The sequence below is a fragment of the Pan troglodytes genome, chromosome 4 (assembly GCF_028858775.2).
Source record: "Pan troglodytes isolate AG18354 chromosome 4, NHGRI_mPanTro3-v2.0_pri, whole genome shotgun sequence".
Classification (NCBI taxonomy): Eukaryota; Metazoa; Chordata; class Mammalia; order Primates; family Hominidae; genus Pan; species Pan troglodytes.
Genome location: NC_072402.2, coordinates 14,648,664 through 14,665,610, shown reverse-complemented (window position 1 = coordinate 14,665,610; position 16,947 = coordinate 14,648,664). Strand labels below are relative to the sequence as shown.

General features: G+C 43.1%; 1 protein-coding gene across 2 annotated transcripts in view; it reads left to right on the top strand.

Moving 5' to 3' along the window:
• The first annotated feature begins 2,335 nt into the window (after positions 1 to 2,335).
• DNAH5 (dynein axonemal heavy chain 5) overlaps positions 2,336 to 16,947 on the top strand; it is a 327,271-nt gene continuing 312,659 nt past the window's right edge. For both annotated transcript variants that reach the window (XM_016952957.4, XM_054684178.2), the window contains exon 1: positions 2,336 to 2,512. In XM_016952957.4, coding sequence (XP_016808446.4) covers positions 2,348 to 2,512 — 165 coding nt within the window. In that variant the 5' untranslated portion in view covers positions 2,336 to 2,347. The remainder of the gene's footprint in view (positions 2,513 to 16,947) is intronic.

Below are 16,947 nucleotides of genomic sequence, written 5' to 3'. Positions count from 1 at the left end.
ACCTTGAGTCCCAGGCTGGCTTCCTCTTCAGGCTAACACGAGAGGTGCCACGGGGCAAAGATACCCTTTGCAGGCAAAGTTACACAAACTGTCTACAAAAGCGGACGACTGGAATGTCATTTCTACTTTTCTCAGTTTCTGAAAAGTGTTTTTGCCACTTAAGGATGTTTCCCCCTCTGGTGGGAATGGGAACACTTGTTCAAGAGTTAATTAGGGCCCAGCACAGTTGCTCACACCTGTAATCCCAGCACTTTGGGAGGCGGAGGGATCACCTGAGGTCACGAGTTTAAGACCAGCCTGGCCAACACGGCAAAAACCCGTCTCTACTAAAAATACAAAAATTAGCCGGGTGCTGTGGCGTGCGCCTGTAATCCCAGCTACTTCGGAGAGTGAAGCAGGAGAATCACTTGAATACGGGAGGTGAAGGTGGCAATAAGCCAAGAGGGTGCCACTGCACTCCAGCCTGGGTGACAGAGCAAGACTCTGTCTCAATTAAAAAATAAAAAATAAAAGGCCAGGCACAGTGGCTCACGCCTGTAATCCCAGCACTTTGGGAGGCGGAGGAGGGCGGATCAACTGACATCAGGAGTTCGAGACCAGCCTGGCCAACATGGTGAAAACCCATCTCTACTAAAAATACAAAAAAATTAGCTGGGTGTGGTGGCAGGTGCCTGTAATCTCAGCTACTTGGGAGGCTGAGGCGGGAGAATTGCTTGAACCTGGAGGCAGAGGTTGCAGTGAGCCAAGACTTGGCCATTGCACTCCAGCCCGGGCAACAAGAGCTAAACTCCGTCTAAAAAAAAAAAAAGTTAATCAGGTTTTAGCAGGCCTGACAAGGAGACGAAATCCTCCCCGCCTCATGGAGATCTGGGGCTGGTCTTCCTAGAGTTCATAGTCTAGTGCAGGGGCTCCCAACCCAGGTCTGTGGTCTGTTAAGGAACCAGACCTCATCGTAGGAGGTGAGAGGCAGATAAGCCAAAGAAGCTTCATCTGTATTTACAGGTGCTCCCCATCGCTCACATTACTGCCTGAGCTCCACCTCCTGTCAGATCAGCCAGGGCATAAGAGTCTTATAGGAATACCAGTGCTATTGTGAACCGCCCATGGGGGAGATCTAGGTTGCACACTCCTAGGAGAATCTTAATGCCTGATGATTGGTCACTGTCTCCCATCACCCCCAGATGGGACCATCTAGTTGCAGGAAAACAAGATCAGGACTCCCACTGATTCTACATTACGGTGAGTTGTATAATTATTTCATTATATATTACAATACAATAATAATAGAAATAAAGTGCACAATAACTGTAATGTGCTTGAATCATCCGGCAACCACCCCCTGCCCCATCTGTGGAAAAACTGTCTTTCACGAAACCAATCCCTGGTGCCAAAAAGTTTGGAAAGCACTGGCCTAGTGGATCTGCTGTGACCAATATAGTAGCCACCAGTCACACTGGCCATTGAGCACTTGAAATGTGGCTAGTCCAAATTGAGATGTGCTGTACGTGTAAAATACACATCAGATTTCGAGGACTAGTACGATAAAAGAATGTAAACTGTCTCATGAATAATTTTTATATTGGTAGCATATTGAAATAATATTTTGGCTGAAACAGTAATGACTTCATTAATGAATGAAGAAACTGAAACATACTATTAAAATTAATTTCACCTGCTTCTTTTACTTTTTAAAATGTGGCTCCTAAAAACATAAACTTTCACATGTGTCAGGCATTATATTTCTATTGGACAGTGCTGGCCCAGATGAGAAAGATTTTGCAGATACGAAATATTTCTATTCAAATTTTTTTGGAAAGTGCTTTAAGGCAAATTTGCTTGGAATTCATACATGCCAATGAGGTATTATTCTGATGGGTGTACAGTGTTTAGAAAGTTATCTTTATTACCTATAGATTAAAACTCAAAGTTAAACGTTTCTATGGAGGTCTTAGCTGGAGAAATAGCTGTGAAGGTACCAGACACGGAAGCAATGAGAAGAATCTAAAACTTACAGTCTAAGACTAATAATCAAGACTGTGCGAATTAATGTTGAAATCTTCTAAATTTCATTTTGAATTATTTTTTCCTCCTAAAGCTAGAAACACTCAAAATTCCACATTCAAACAAATGCTAAACAATCAGGGGAGAGCTAAGAGAAACCTAATGGAAAATAGTCAAGAAACGGCACCTGGGGCCCAGTGGCAGGCCAGAAGCTCTGGGCTTCCCCGGAACCGGAGCCGGCTCCGAGCATGCAAGTAGCTCGGGAGCCGGAGCCCGGGAAGCGCAGAGCCGCGCCGCGCCGCGCTAGGGGCGGTGGCCAGGCCCAGGCGGAGCATTGCCCGTCGCCATGGCAACGGCAGGGGCAGCAAACAGCCGGCTAGCCGGGCGGCCTGAGCGGACTCCGGAGAGCAGACGAGGGCAGGGCGCGGCGGCTGCGGCGGGGTCCTCCCTGCACCGGGGGATCGCTACGAGTCCCAGCGGAGCGCCGCAGCACAGCGCCATGGACAAGCTGGTACTTTGCGCGCTCGGGCCACGCGGCTCCCACGCCCAGCCAGGGCCGCCGCGGCGCATGCGCGGCCGAGCGGCCCGGGGTTCCCTGGCTCGCGGGGTTGGCGGCAGAGACCAGGGAGGGGCTCGGCTTGTGGTCCGGGGTTTTCAGAGTTTGGGGGCCAAAAGCACTTTCTTGACCTTTTAGGGCTGGGATTGCTGTTTCTGGAATTTCGCACGTTTTTTTCCTCAGGTGGTAGTTGTCAATCACGCCTACCAGGGCACCCCAAAATGCAAAACGCACTAAGTTCAGGGACTTCCTTCTCTTCCTCTTGCTGCTAAAAAGGCCATTGGTTGTCTGCGACGTGGACCCAATCCACCCATTGTCCCATAGCGAGCATCAGAGATATCCAGGTGTGGCGAAGGTCGCTTTTGTGTCTGTCGTTCGTTGGCTGTTACCAGCTCTCATTAGCCTTTGGGTTTGGACAAAAGCGAATGTTTAGTTCCCCTGGAGAGAGGGAGGGGTACGGTGTGCAGAGAAAGCCCCGCTGGGTGGGTTCTTTCTGTCTCTTACATTTGCCTCGGTGCTCATCGGAGCAGGTGCAGCTGGAAACGCACGCTGTACATTTACATCAGCTTTCATTTCATTAGTCTGGCTCTTTTTTTTTTTAAGTGAATATTGTGGATTGAAGAATAATCCAAGTACAGTACTTGTTTTTGCATTTATCTTCAAGGACGATTGCATTCATATATATTTTCATCAGGTACACTATAGTCATATAACTGTAGGGATCTATTATGCTAATCGATAAAATATGCACTTTGTCATGATTTTAAAGATATAAATTTATACTTGTTGAATTAAGAGCAATGTATCTAGATTATGCAAATAATACTTCAGCGTTTTCCTCCTCTCTGTAGATATTTACCTTTCTCAAAATTGGCTTTTATTTTTGTGTGTACCCTTTTATGGTAGACATATTAATATTCTCATTTTCATATAATTTATGTCATAAATACTTGGAATTTTCACTATATTTTGTGTTTATTGAAGACATACTCGTTAGCTCTTTTTAGTATTTCAAGTGACTGTTCTCATTTTCTGTCAAAGAAAATGGGACCCTGAAATGACAGATGACATTGTTACTTCTAATACCAATAAACCAATGACTTTTTTCTATGTCTTAATTTTAAATCCATATATACTACAATCTTACATAAATTTACCAAGTTTTCCCCTTTAAGGATATAAAGCATGGCTATTAGCTTTCATCTGGGTTGTTATATTTTATTAATTATGCTTGCTTTCAGGTTTCAGCGCTATGCTCTTTGCCCCTAATTTTCTCTTGGTCTGTTCAAGTTGAACTTAAAGAATTTGAAAATTATCAAATATCTCTTATTTAACTTCCATAGTAAACTAGGAAATTACATTGATATACCTCTTTTCATCTATGAAATTTGCAAAGACCTCTCCCCTCCCTCCAAGTGTTGCTAGAAAACATTTAATAACATGGGAAAATGTTTACAATTAATGAGTGAAAAAAGTAAATCATTGAAGCAATAGGTTCCAATTTTATGAAAATAAAAACGGTATATAAATATCTATAGAAAGCAGAATAAAAGGACATACACCAAAATATTGATACTGATTATCTCTGGCTAGTGGCATTAAAGAGGATTTTAATTTTCTTTATTTTTAACATTTCTATAATGAATATACAGATTTTATACATACATAATTTATAGTTAGAAAAAATTATGAAGAATAGTGACCTCAAAAATGTTTGCACAACATTTTTCTCCTAAGACACACTGAGCATCCTTTGGTAAATATTTTCGGTTTTCTGTTCACTCGGGCACATCTTTGTAAACACTGGCTTACAACTCTTGCTCTCCCCAGCTAAGTAAGCAATCCCCATTTTACTTAAGCTGGAAGTATGGTGGAAGGTGGTAAATGAGCATATGCAGATCAAAGTGAAGACCAGCAATCATGAAACAAACCTATGGCCCAGTCCTCCTCTGTTTCCTGTACTGCATGATTTTCTTAACCCTCATATTGGCAGGTTAGTGCCCCTAGTCCAAGATTGATTTGGAAAGGATTTTGGTAGCCCTAATAATTGATTATGCATTCTGCAAATATGGATTTTTGTGGTTATATTATTTAGAAAAGATAGAAGCAAATAGACACTCAAGCAAATAGAAGGTGTAGAAATTGTTGCATCCCTGAAATGTCACTTTCACAGAATGTTCAATTCTCGCAGGAAGGCAGGGTCCCTTGTGTTTGTTTTCCCCAGGTGCCTGGTAATGGTGTGGCCAAGGCTTGTCTCAGTATTGGGAAAAGGATACAGTGAGTATGGCTATTTCGAGGAATTGGTTCCTGCTGCATAAGAAATGCTAGGAGGAAGTTTACCTGTTACATTTTCTCCTTTAGTCACGCTAAGCTCTTTCCTGGCACTCACCAGAGCGGCTGTTTATTTATACCTCTGTTCTGTTTGCATTTGGCTTTGCTTCTTATGGCCTTTCTTTTAACAAACAGACAAAAAAAAGAGTTGAGCAACTGCTCACTCATTACTTTGTTTAGGAATAAAAACCGACGGCTTCAACTCAAGAGTAAGTTACCTACCGGGGATATTTGTATTTCCCAGAATGTTGAGTTACAGTCCTGCCAGGAAACCAGCTTCGAGACAGGACATGGATCAGTTTGTCCTGTCCTTGCAGGGGCAGGCCCGGCCCATAGCCAGGCCCGATGCATGGGGTGAAGGGCATAGAACTGGTGGAATGAATGCTTTCTTTTTCTGTTTACCTCTCTCTAGAGAAAATGCTTAGAAAGTGAGGCTGGAGTTGAGAAAATGGTATTACAGATACCTGGGCAGTTCAGTTCAATTCCATAAATACTTATTAAGTACCTACTATGTTTAAAGTACTGTGGAAAGGTTCTGGGGAATATGACCTTTCCTTTCTTCTTTTCTTCCTCCATTTTTCCTTCCCACTCCACCTTGCCCTCCCTCTTTTGTTTTTGTTTTTCTTTTTTTTTTGAGACAGAGTCTCGCTCTGTTGCCCAGGCTGGAGTGCAGTAGTGCAATCTGCAACCTTCATCTCCAAGGGTTCAAGCAATTCTCGATTCTTCTGCGATTCTCATACCACAGCTTCCTGAGTAGCTGGGATCACAGGCACCTGCTACCAAGCCCTGCTACTTTTTTGTATTTTTAGTAGAGATGGGGTTTCACCATGTTGCCCAGGCTGGTCTCGAATTCCTGGGCTCAAGTAACCCACCCGCCTCGGCCTCCCAAAGTGCTGGAATTACCAGGCATGAGCCACCGCACCTGGCCACCCTCCCTCTTTCTTTCTTCATTCGTCTCTTCCTCCCTCTCTCCCTCCATCCCCTCCTCCTTCCCTCCCTCCCTCATTTCTTCCTCTTTCCCTCTCCCTCATCCTCTTTTTCCTTCTTTCCTTCCTTCTAAAATACATACTGCATGCTTTCTTTTCTTTTCTTTTTTCTTTCTTTCTTTCTTTTTTTTTTTTTTTCTAAGACGGATTCTTGCTCTATCGCCCAGGCTGGAATGCAATGGTGCGATCTCGGCTCACTGCAACCTCTGCCTCCTGGGTTCAAGTGATTTTCCTGTCTCAGCCTCCCGAGTAGTTGGGATTATAGGCATGTGCCATTACACCTGGCTAATTTTTGTATTTTTAGTAGAGACGGGTTTTTGCCCTGTTGGCCAGGCTGGTCTCGAACTCCTGACCTCAGGTGATCCACTCACCTCGGCCTCCCAAAGTGCTGGGATTACAGGCATGAGCCCCTGCACCTGGCCTACATACTGCATGCTTTCTGACAGACCGTTTCTTCAAATTCCCCTTTAGGACGCTGGAGCTCTCCTAACATTCATTACACAATTAATGATGCTTCCCCTCTTTTTTTGTGAGGACCAAATGAGATGAACAAATTGTGACCGCTGTCCACTGTTTTTGGGTAACTTACAGCAAGATCAGTGGCCTGCCTTCCAGGAGATGGAGTCAGTGTATTGAGAAAGGAGAGTGCACATGTGATAATTGTCAGATTCTTATGAGGAATCTGTCCAAAGCTTATGCTATTTTAATGTCTATTTAATAGAGAAAGCCTGCCATTGTACCTATCCCAGATGGGGTAATAGAATTATGATCAGACTCCCATAGGTCATCATTTCTGCTCTGAGGAGGTAACACGAAGAGTCAGAATATGAGAATATCTTTCTTTTTTGAAGCCGCTTCCAGATTGGGCCACCAGGGCTTGGCTGTGGGGATGTGGCCTCAGCTCTGTATCCACCCTAGGGAGTGGGTGTGACTTTTCTGGACTGCTTGGACATTGGAAAAAAAAACAAAGTCATACTCTTGGAAGGCTGAAAGCTCTGTGGATCATTTCTGAACACTGTTTAGCCTGTTGGCTACACAATGAAAGAGCTTGTGATGCAGTGGTGTCCTGAGATGTCCATCTGATTGTTCATTACAAAGAACTGGGCAAGGCCTAGCTCAGAGAACGGTGTCGTTGCTGACTCTAGCAATGTTCCCCAAAGGAAGATCAACTAAGTATCAGGAACTGCGTTGGGGCTGAGGATATGTCAGGGAAGAAACAGACAAGAGTCCTCGCCTGGGTGGAGCTGACAGCCTTGCGGGGCTATGGAGAGGGCGTGGAGGGCCTGGTCCACATCCAGAAAGAGACCAGGAGAGGCCAGAGGAGGAACAGAGCTGTCCAGCCAGAAGAAATGACCTCTGAGAAGACCCAAGGCCACTGGAGGCTCGGAGCGGAGCTCATTGTGGAGGCAGCAGCAGGAGGCAGGAGGAGATGCTGCAGCCAGGGCCGAGGAGCAGATAGGGCCTGGGTGATCATCAATAAGAAAGAATAAAAAAGACCAAGCCCTCCTGTCAGTCAGCCCACAGCACTTAGAATTTAGTAAAAGGACATCAGCATTGTAACTGACAAGGCAGGTTTTGATAAGTACCACAGCATAAGTGCTTACTATGTGTTATGGGCTAAATTATGCCCTCTCCAAGTTTGTACATTGAATTCCTAAATCCCCAGTACCTTGGAATGTATTTGGAGATAGGGCCATTAAAGAGGTAGTTAAGGTCAAATGAGGTCATATGTGTGGGCTCCAATCCGATATGATCGGTGTCCTTGTAAGAAGAGATTAGAACCCTGACACACAGAGACCAAGGGGTGACCATGTGAAGATCCAGTGAGAAGGTAGCCATCTGCAAGCCAAGGAGAGAGGTGTCAGAAGAAACCAAACCTTAATCTTGGACTTGTGGCTTCCAGAAAGCAAATTTCTGGTATTTAAGCACCAAGTCTGTGGGATTTGGTTATGGCATCCTGAGCTGACTGCCATGCTGTGCTAAGCAGTTTGCCTAGTTCATCTCAGTTAGTCCCTGTTATAGCCTCGCGCTGGTATGTCAACTGGATTTTACAGGTGGGAAAATTGAGGCTCAAAGAGGTTAAAGCTCAAGGTTGGCTCAAGGGCATGCAGCAAGTATATGTTAGGGATGAACTGAAACTCAAGTCATTCAGAGCGAAGGTCTGGACTCTTGCTCACTTCATCTTTTTGAATAATGGGTGATGGGAACACAACGCCAGGGTTGGGTGTGGGGAGGTGTTGGGTGGGGGAAAGAAGCAAGACAAAAGGTGTGGGTCTGCAAGGGGGGTGGGTTTGGAACAGGGGGCTGCAGGAATCAGGACTTGAGGAATGGAATAAGCTCCCCTGGGAGTGATCCCCAAGAGGCTGAGTCCCTTGTCCCTGGTGGTTTTGCCTTCCGGCTGCCTCCTTCATTCTGCCAGCCCTGTCCAGCTGTCAGGTGTGGGACGCTCCCTCCTACCCTGTCTGTTTTCCCATTTCCCCTCCAGACTCATTCTCAGCCTTTTCCATGCTAGAAAATTATCTGTGTGCTTTTGTTCATGGAGTTTCCTCCTTTAATTCTGGATGTGAATTTAAAATGCAAACTCCAGAATATAAGGAAGAAAAATAAAACACCATATTTTTGGTCTTTCAAAAAGTCTTTTACCAAAACTTATCGATTGTGCAACGATGACTTAAAAGGAACACATTCAGGTGCTGCATTTTGAAGATTTTTCTCATCAGCTGATGCAAGTTAGGACGTCCAGAGTCTGTTAACCCCTCAAGGAGCTGAAGTGGTGTGAATTCCTGGCCACAGGCACAGCAGCAGTTAAGTGTGTTGTTTGCTCAGCATTCTGTGCCCCACAAACTTTTATTTTTGTGTTCCTGTGATGTTGAGGATAATGAGATGAAAGATGGACAAGTACCTGCCCTCAGGGAAGTTAAAACTGAGCTGGAAGAAACAGAGAGGCCATTTCAATGATTATGTTAAGTTCTAGGTTGGAAGCATTCGCTGGACTGTTTTTGTCATAGAAAGCTGGAGAACAGACTCCTGCCTGGGAGGGTCAAAGAGGGTTTTCTGGAAGGCGATGCTTGAGTTGAGGTTAGATGAGGAAGTGGAAGGTAACAATGTGGCAAAGGGGAGGAGGCTGGCAAAGGAATAGAGGGCTTGCCACTGGTGGGGGACTGAGTGGTTTGGTGCAGCTGGGGCGGGGGAGAGTGATAGAAGGATGTTGAGGCTGAGGCTGCAGAGGGACTTTCAGGTCCCACCATGAAGAGGCTCGTGTGCTGAGTTTTGGGACTTATCCTTGAAATATGAGCTGCCTTGCTGAGTACCAAGGTGGCTCTGGAAGCATGCGTGGGATGGTTTGGGACACGATGGGCCAAGAGAGGGAGAGACAAGTTAGGAGGTGATCGCAGAAATCTAAGGAAGAAAATAATAAAGGAGATTGAGAGGCTATTGAGATCAACCCATCATTTCACAGTTTAAACCAAAGCTCAGAGAGGTTAAGTCAGTTGCCTAAAGTCACACAGCTAATGAGCAGCATAACCAATACTAGAAAAGAAAGATGGAAAAGTAGTCATAATTTCCAAAGGCCTGCTCTGTGCTATGCATGCTACATACATGTGCAGTTTCCTTTCACCTCACAGAGTAAGTGTGGTGGTTTCATTTCAATGATGAAAATGCAGAGGCTCAAAGAAGTTAGGTGGCTTGCCCAAAGTCAAACAGCTTGTAAGTGCAGTGATGAAACCCAGATCTTTGCACCACAGTGTGCTGCTGCCATTGGGTATTGATAACTTTTGCAACGCAAGATGCATTATTAATAGGAAAAAGGGAATAGAAAAGGACTCCTTGTTCTTTAACTCCTGGGCGTTTCTGACTCCACATTACTTGGATTTCAAAACAACTCTGTTGTTTGGTACTCAGGCCTTTTACCTTCTTCCCCTCTCTGGTGTAGGCAGCAAAAGCCTTTAATTAGCTAGCCCGCAGCTCATCAGAGAAAGGTGGCTGTAACTGATCTCTCCCTTTGCTCTCCATGTGGCCTGACATTTCACAGGGTTCTCCTCTCTTTTTCTCTTTCAGATAAGGAACAGCTGGGCCAGGGGGACTCTTGACCTAGATTTGGTGGCCCTGTTTCACAATAAAAGATATTTAAACAGACACGAAGCAGCAATATTTGAGGCATTTCTTTTCAAGTGAAAGAGGAAGTTCCAGAAAGTTGGAGCTTGTTCTTGATGTCATTGCTGCACAGCAGATTACTCCCAAAGTTAGTGGCTTGAAATAGCAACAATCATTGTATTTTCTCTTCCGATTTCCATAGGTCAGGAAACTGGGGAAGGGATGAGTTGGGTGGTTCTGGCATGGGCGTCTCTCCTATGGGGCTTGGGAGGCTGGAATAGCTGGGGCTGATCCAGCACCTCTCTCTCTTTGTGTAATCTCAGACAGCTCCACGTGGTGTCTTCACATGGGTCACTTTGGGCCTGCTCCCAGCAGGGCGGCCTCAGGGCAGTGGGCTGCTTTCATGGTGGCTGAAAGCTTCCAAGAGAGAGTATTCCAGAGAGCAAGGCTTGGCCGCATCACTTTTATGACCCAGCCTTGGATGTCACTTCCACTGTAATCTATTTGTCAAAGCAGTGACAGTCTCTCCTCCACTCTGCATTGAGAAGTGGAGACCCCACCTCTCAATGGGAAGAATGTCAAGCTCACACTGAAGGATGAGCATGTGGGATGGGATGTTTTTGTGGCCATCTTTGGAACCACTGTCTGCCTCAGAAGTCATGAATGGAGTATGACAGAGAGGTGAGAGGGAGGAAGGACTAATTTGCCTTCTTTCTGACCAGGGCTAAAGGTAATCTCTTAAGTGGCTTTTAATTTGCCATTAGATCTTACCTACCAAAGAAGGCAAAGTACTGCTCACATTATAAGTGAATCTCTATTATTCAAATCAATACAGGATGAAAAATGCACATCCATTTTCTTCACTATCAAAAAACAAGAAATGAAATTCTCCCAGGCCCAAACTTTTTTGGTAAGGGAATATTTATTATCAAGTGGAAACATTTTTAAGAATTTTATATGTAACTCTGATGTTTTCTTCTTCAGATTTATAGTTAATAGCAAGAATATAATTTATAGAAATAGATCAGTTAGATTAATTTACTGCTATTAAGACAAAATGAAAAAGGACAATGAGAATGATGTATTTCTATTATTAGGTGACTATCAGAAATGCTATAAAAATGTTAGTCATTAAAAACAAAACGTTTTTGCTTCAAAGCATCCAGGGGCTGTATCAACTGGAAGTTTAAGTTGTACATTCTTTTGTTTATCAAAAAGGACATCTATTGCTCAGTTTTCAGTTACTATCATAGTTGTGTTTTGTTCTTTAAAATGATTTTGTTCTTATAAGCACAACTTATGGTTGTTCTTTGATTTCTGCCAAAGTGGCTTTTCTGAACAAATATAAATATATATATTTATTAATAAAAAGTAAGTACATTTGAAAGATTATATCAAGAAGTAGATCCTAAAATTAATTAAAGTAAGGAAAATCTTTTTAAAAAAGTAAACTCAAATTCTTCTGTTAGACATTGCAAATTTCTAGCATTAGTGGGAACTTTTGATCTGCTAAACAAAAATACTTGTAGTTTTTTTAAGCTACTGTGTGTGTATGTATCTGTGTATTTTGAAAATATGGATCTATGTTTATAATGGTAATATCTTGATGATTAAACATTGTTTACAGAATACTATTTAAACACATATTGTTTTGCCAGACAAACCAAATAAATAAACTTCATTTTTTTTTCTCGTTGAAGTTACTAAATTTAGTCAAGTTGATCTGGTTTTAGAATTATGTAAACTCAGCCTCAAAATTTTTCCAATTTTTTGATATTGTCAACTTTAAAAGTACATTTATGTGTTTAATTTTTAACCTTAGAAAAAAACATAAAAACATCAGATAGCCAGAAAAACTCCCCAAACATAATGTTCTCTTCAGATGTGCACCCCTGAAAAGATACACATATGCACTTCACTAGAACTATGCATCTGAATTGTTTTTTCTAACTGATTTTTTTCAGTATTGTATGAATAGCCAAAGATATTAAAATTCATGGCCTGGCACGGTGGCTCAAACCTGTAATCCCAGCACTTTGGGAGGCCGATGCAGGCGGATCACGAGGTCAGGAGATTGAGACCATCCTGGCTAACATGGTGAAACCCCATCTCTACTAAAAATACAAAAATTAGCTGGGTATGGTGGTGCACGCCTGTAGTCCCAGCTACTCAGGAGGCTGCAGCAGGATAATCACTTGAACCTGGGAGGTGGAGGTTGCAGTGAGCTGAGATTGTACCACTGCACTCCCGCCTGGCGACAGAGCAAGACGCTGTCTAAAAGAAAAAAAAATTCACACCAGCAAAGGGTTGGATCACCATTGGGCTTATTGCTTTATTCTGGCTTTGTTGGTGCATGAACTCTCTAATGGGCTGAGTGGTGGGCAACATCTGCCTTACACAATGCGCTTAGCTGTCTGTATAGGGTATGATTGGTGCCTCAGCTTCTCTTTTGCTTCAAATTTTACCAAACTAAAGTCATCCCTTTCAGTTATAAAGTATCCTAAAAAAACAAACAAACAAACAAACAAAAAAAACTAGGCTGGGCACAGTGGCTCATGCCTGTAATCCCAGCACTTTGGGAGGCTGAGGTGGGCGGATCACGAGGTCAGGAGATCGAGACCATCCTGGCTAACACGGTGAAACCCTGTCTCTACTAAAAATATAAAAAATTAGCTGGGTGTGGTGGCGGGCGCCTGTAGTCCCAGCTACTCAGGAGGCTGAGGCAGGAGAATGGCATGAACCCAGGAGGCGGAGTTGGCAGTGAGCCGAGATCACACCACTGCACTCCAGTCTGGACGACAGAGTGAGACTCCGACTCTGTCTCAACAACAACAAAAAAAAAACACAAAAAATCACTAAGTATCTCAAGGGAAGAAAATTGCATTACTTTTCTTTTTTTCCAACTTTTATTTTAGAATTAGGGGATAGGTGCAGGTTTGTCACAGAGGTATATTGTGTGATACTGAGGCTTGGAGTGTGAATGAATCCTTCACCCAGGTACTGAGCATATTACCCAATAAATAGTTTTTCAGCACTTGTCCTCTCCTTCTCTCTCCCCTCAAGTAGTCCTCCATGTCTGTTGTTCCCATCTTTATGTTCATGTGTACCCAGTGTTTAACTCTTACTTATAAGTGAGAACATGCAATATTTGGTTTTCTGTTCTGTGTTAGTTTGCTTAGGATAATGGCCTCCAGCTGTATCCATGTTGCTGCAAATGACGGATTTCATTCTTTTTAATGGCTATGTAGTATTCCATGGAGTGTATGCACCATATTTTCTTTATCCAGTTCACCACTGATGGGCACCTGGGTTGATTCCATGTCTTTGCTATTGTGAATCTGTGCTGCAATGAACATACCAGTGCATGTGTCTTTTTGGTAGAATGATGTATTTTCCTTTGGGTATGTACTCAGTAACGGGATTGCTGGGTTGAATGATAGTTAACTTCTTAGTTCTTTGAGAAATCGCGAGGCTACTTTCCACAGTGGCTGGCCTAATTTACATTCCCATTCTAATAAGCATTCCCTTTTCCCCGCAGCCTTGCCAGCATCCTTTTTTTTTTTTTTTTGGCTTTTTAACAAAAGCCATTCTGATGGGTATGAGATGGTATTTCACAAGTAACTCCATTAAAATGTGGGCAGAGGACATGAACAGGCACTTCTCAAAAGAAGGCATACAAGCAGCCAACAAACATTAAAAAAATGCTCATCATATAACTATCATGAGAGAAACATATTCATTTTCTAGGGCCGCAGCGCTAAATTATCACAAACTGGGTGGCATAGAGCAACAGAAACTTACTCACTCACAGTTTGGAGGCTGGGAGCTGAAATCCAGGTGTTGGCAAGGGCCGTGCTCACTCCGAAGGCTTTTTCCGGGCCTTGCTCCCAGCTCCTGGCGGCCCCAGGTGTTCCTTCGCTCCTAGCTGCATCACTCCAGTCACACGGCTGTGTCCTCCCCGTGTCCTCACATTGCCTTTCCTCTGTGCTTGTCTCTGTCCAACTTTCCTCTTTTCAGAAGGACGCCAGTCAGATTGGATAGAGCCCACCCTAGTGACCTCATCTTAACTTGCTTAAATCTGCAAAGACCCTATTTCCAAAGAAGGCCACACCTTGAAGTACTTTGGGGGTGGTTGGGGTTTCCAAATATATTTTGATGGGACACAATTCAACCCATAACAGTATTATGATGCATGAACCTATTATCAGTAATTTCTCTGTTAGTGTGAATTCTTTTTTCCTTTAAAATACATGATAAATTGTTTTTTAATCTAAAAGTCAAACCCTCAATGAGGTGTTACCGCACACCTGTCAAGATGGCTATCATAAAACAGCAGCAACAACAAAGGGCAAGTATTGGAAAGATGGGGAAATCCTGGAGCCCTTGCACGCTGTTGGTAGAAATGCAGAATGCTGCAGTTGCTACCAAAGACAGTATGGAGGTTCTTAAAAAATTAACAAATACAACTACCAGATGATCCAGGCACCCCTCATTTCTGGATATTTATCCAAAAGAACTGAAATCAGGATCCCAAAGAGATAGCAGTGTTCTCGTGTTTATTGCAGCAGTATTTACAATAGCTAAGATGTGGAAACAGCATAAATGTCCATCAACAGATGAATGGATAAAGAAAATGTGCTGTATACATACAATGGAATACTATTCAGTTTTAAAATGAAGGAAATTCTGTAATATGCAACAACCTTGAAGAGGTTATGTTAAATAAAATAAGCCAGTCGCAGACAACTAACGCATGATTCCACTTAGATGAGGTATCTAAAATACTAAAATTCATAGACGCAAAGAGTGGAATGGTGGTGGCCAGGGGGCTGGGGGAGCAGAAAGTGGGGAATTGTTAATTAAGGGGCATGCGGTTTCAGTTAAACAGGATGAGTAAGCCCTAGAGATCTGTTGTACAATGTTGTACCTATAGTTAGCAATAATGTATACTTGAAAATTTGTTGAAAGGGTAGATCTCATGTTAAATGTTCTTACTACAGTAAAATAAAATTTTAAAAAGTAATTAATGGCAGGCCTGTCACCGTGGCTCACACCTGTAATCCCAGCACCTTGGGAGGCCAAGGCAGGCAGATCACTTAAGGTCAGGAGCTTGAGACCAGTCTGGCCAACATTACTAAACCCCGTCTCTACTAAAAGTACAAAAATTAGCTGGGCATGGTGGCGCATGCCTGTAGTCCCAGGTACTCGGGAGGCTGAGGCAGGAGAATTGCTTGAACCTGGGAGGCAGAGGTTGCAGTGAGCTGAGATTGAGCCACTGCACCCCAGCCTGGGTAACAGAGTGAGACCCCGTTTCAAGAAAAAAGAAGTAATCAATGGCCATGGGGAAAAAAGAAAAGAAATTCTCAAGCAATATGAATGTGTGTGCAATTCAAAACATGTATTTATCCCAGCCCTGCCCACTAGCTCCCTCACTAGAAACAATCATTTCAAGAGTTTTTTGGACTATTTTTTGTTATCCTCTCAGAAAGAATATGCTAGGCATTTTCATTTATAAAATGGAACTGTTACTTTCCTCATAAGATAATGTTTAGAATAAAATGAGTCAGTAAATGTAAAATACAAGGTGAGATAAGGTACTTAATAAAAGTTATTCACTTTCCCAACTCAGAATAGGTAGCCTAGAGTTGGGTTTACACTGGAGCTATTGAAGCTTGGCTTTCAGAGCCCTTCACATACATGGGAAGGGCCAAGCAATGTGTTCAATGTGCATGTGTTTTTGTAAAATCTGCAAAAGTAAAGTTCTGTTGTTTGAATGTCTGTGTCCCTCCCAAATTCATGTTGAAACTTAATCCTCACTGCAGTAGTATTAAGAGGTGGGGCCTTTAAGAAGTTATTAGGTCGTGAGGGCTCTGCTCTTGTAAATGGGAGTAATGTCCTTATAAAGGGCTTAAGGAAGTCTGTTAGTCCCATCAGCCCTTCCACTATGTGAGGTGCAGCAACAAGGTGCCATGGATGGAACAGAGAGTGAGCCCTCGCCAGACACTGAACCTGCCAGCATCTTGATCTTGGACTTTCCAGCCTCTAGAATTGTGAGAAATAGGCCAGGCATGGTGGCTCATGCCTGTAATCCCAGCACTTTGGGAGGCTGAGGCAGATGGATCACCTGAGGTCAGGAGTTCAAGATAAGCCTGGCCAACATGATGAAACCCCATCTCTACTAAAGATACAAAAATTAGCTGGGCGTGGTGGTACATGCCTGTAGTCCCAGCTACATGGGAGGCTGAGGCAGGAGAATTGCTTGAACCTGGGAGGTGGAGGTTGCAGTGAGCCGAGATCACACCATGGCACTCCAACCTGGGTGACAGAATGAGACTCCATCTCAAAAAAAAAAAAAATAGAATTGTGAGAAATATATTTTTATTATTTATAAATTATCCAATCTAAGGTATTTTGTTACAGCAGCCCAAATGAACTAAGACAGAAATTGGTACCAGAAGTGGGGTGCTGCTGTAACAAATACTTGAAAATGTGGAAGCAGCTTTAGAACAGGGAAATGGGCAGAGGCTGGAAGAGTTTGGAGGAGCAGGCTAGAAAAAGTCTGCATTGCCATGAATGGAAATAAAGGATAATTCTGGTGAGGGTGTAGAAGAGGAGAGCTGTAGAGAAAGCCTGTATCTTTTTAGAGATTGCTTAAGTGGTTGTGATCAGAATGTTGGTAGAGGGGGTATAGCTCAGGGGTAGAGATTTGACTGCAGAATGTTGGTAGACATATGAATAGTAAAGGTCATTTGATGAGGTCTCAGATGGAAATGAGGAATATGTTATTGGAAACTGGAGGAAAGGCCATCCTTATTATAAAGGGACAAAGAACTTGGCTGAATTGTTTTTGTGTCATAGTGTTTTGTGGAAGGCAGAATATTTAGTGGAAGAAACCTCTAAGCCAAATGTTGAGGATGTGGTGTGGCTTCTCTTGACTCTTATAATAAAATATGAAAAGAGAGAAATAAATTTAAAATG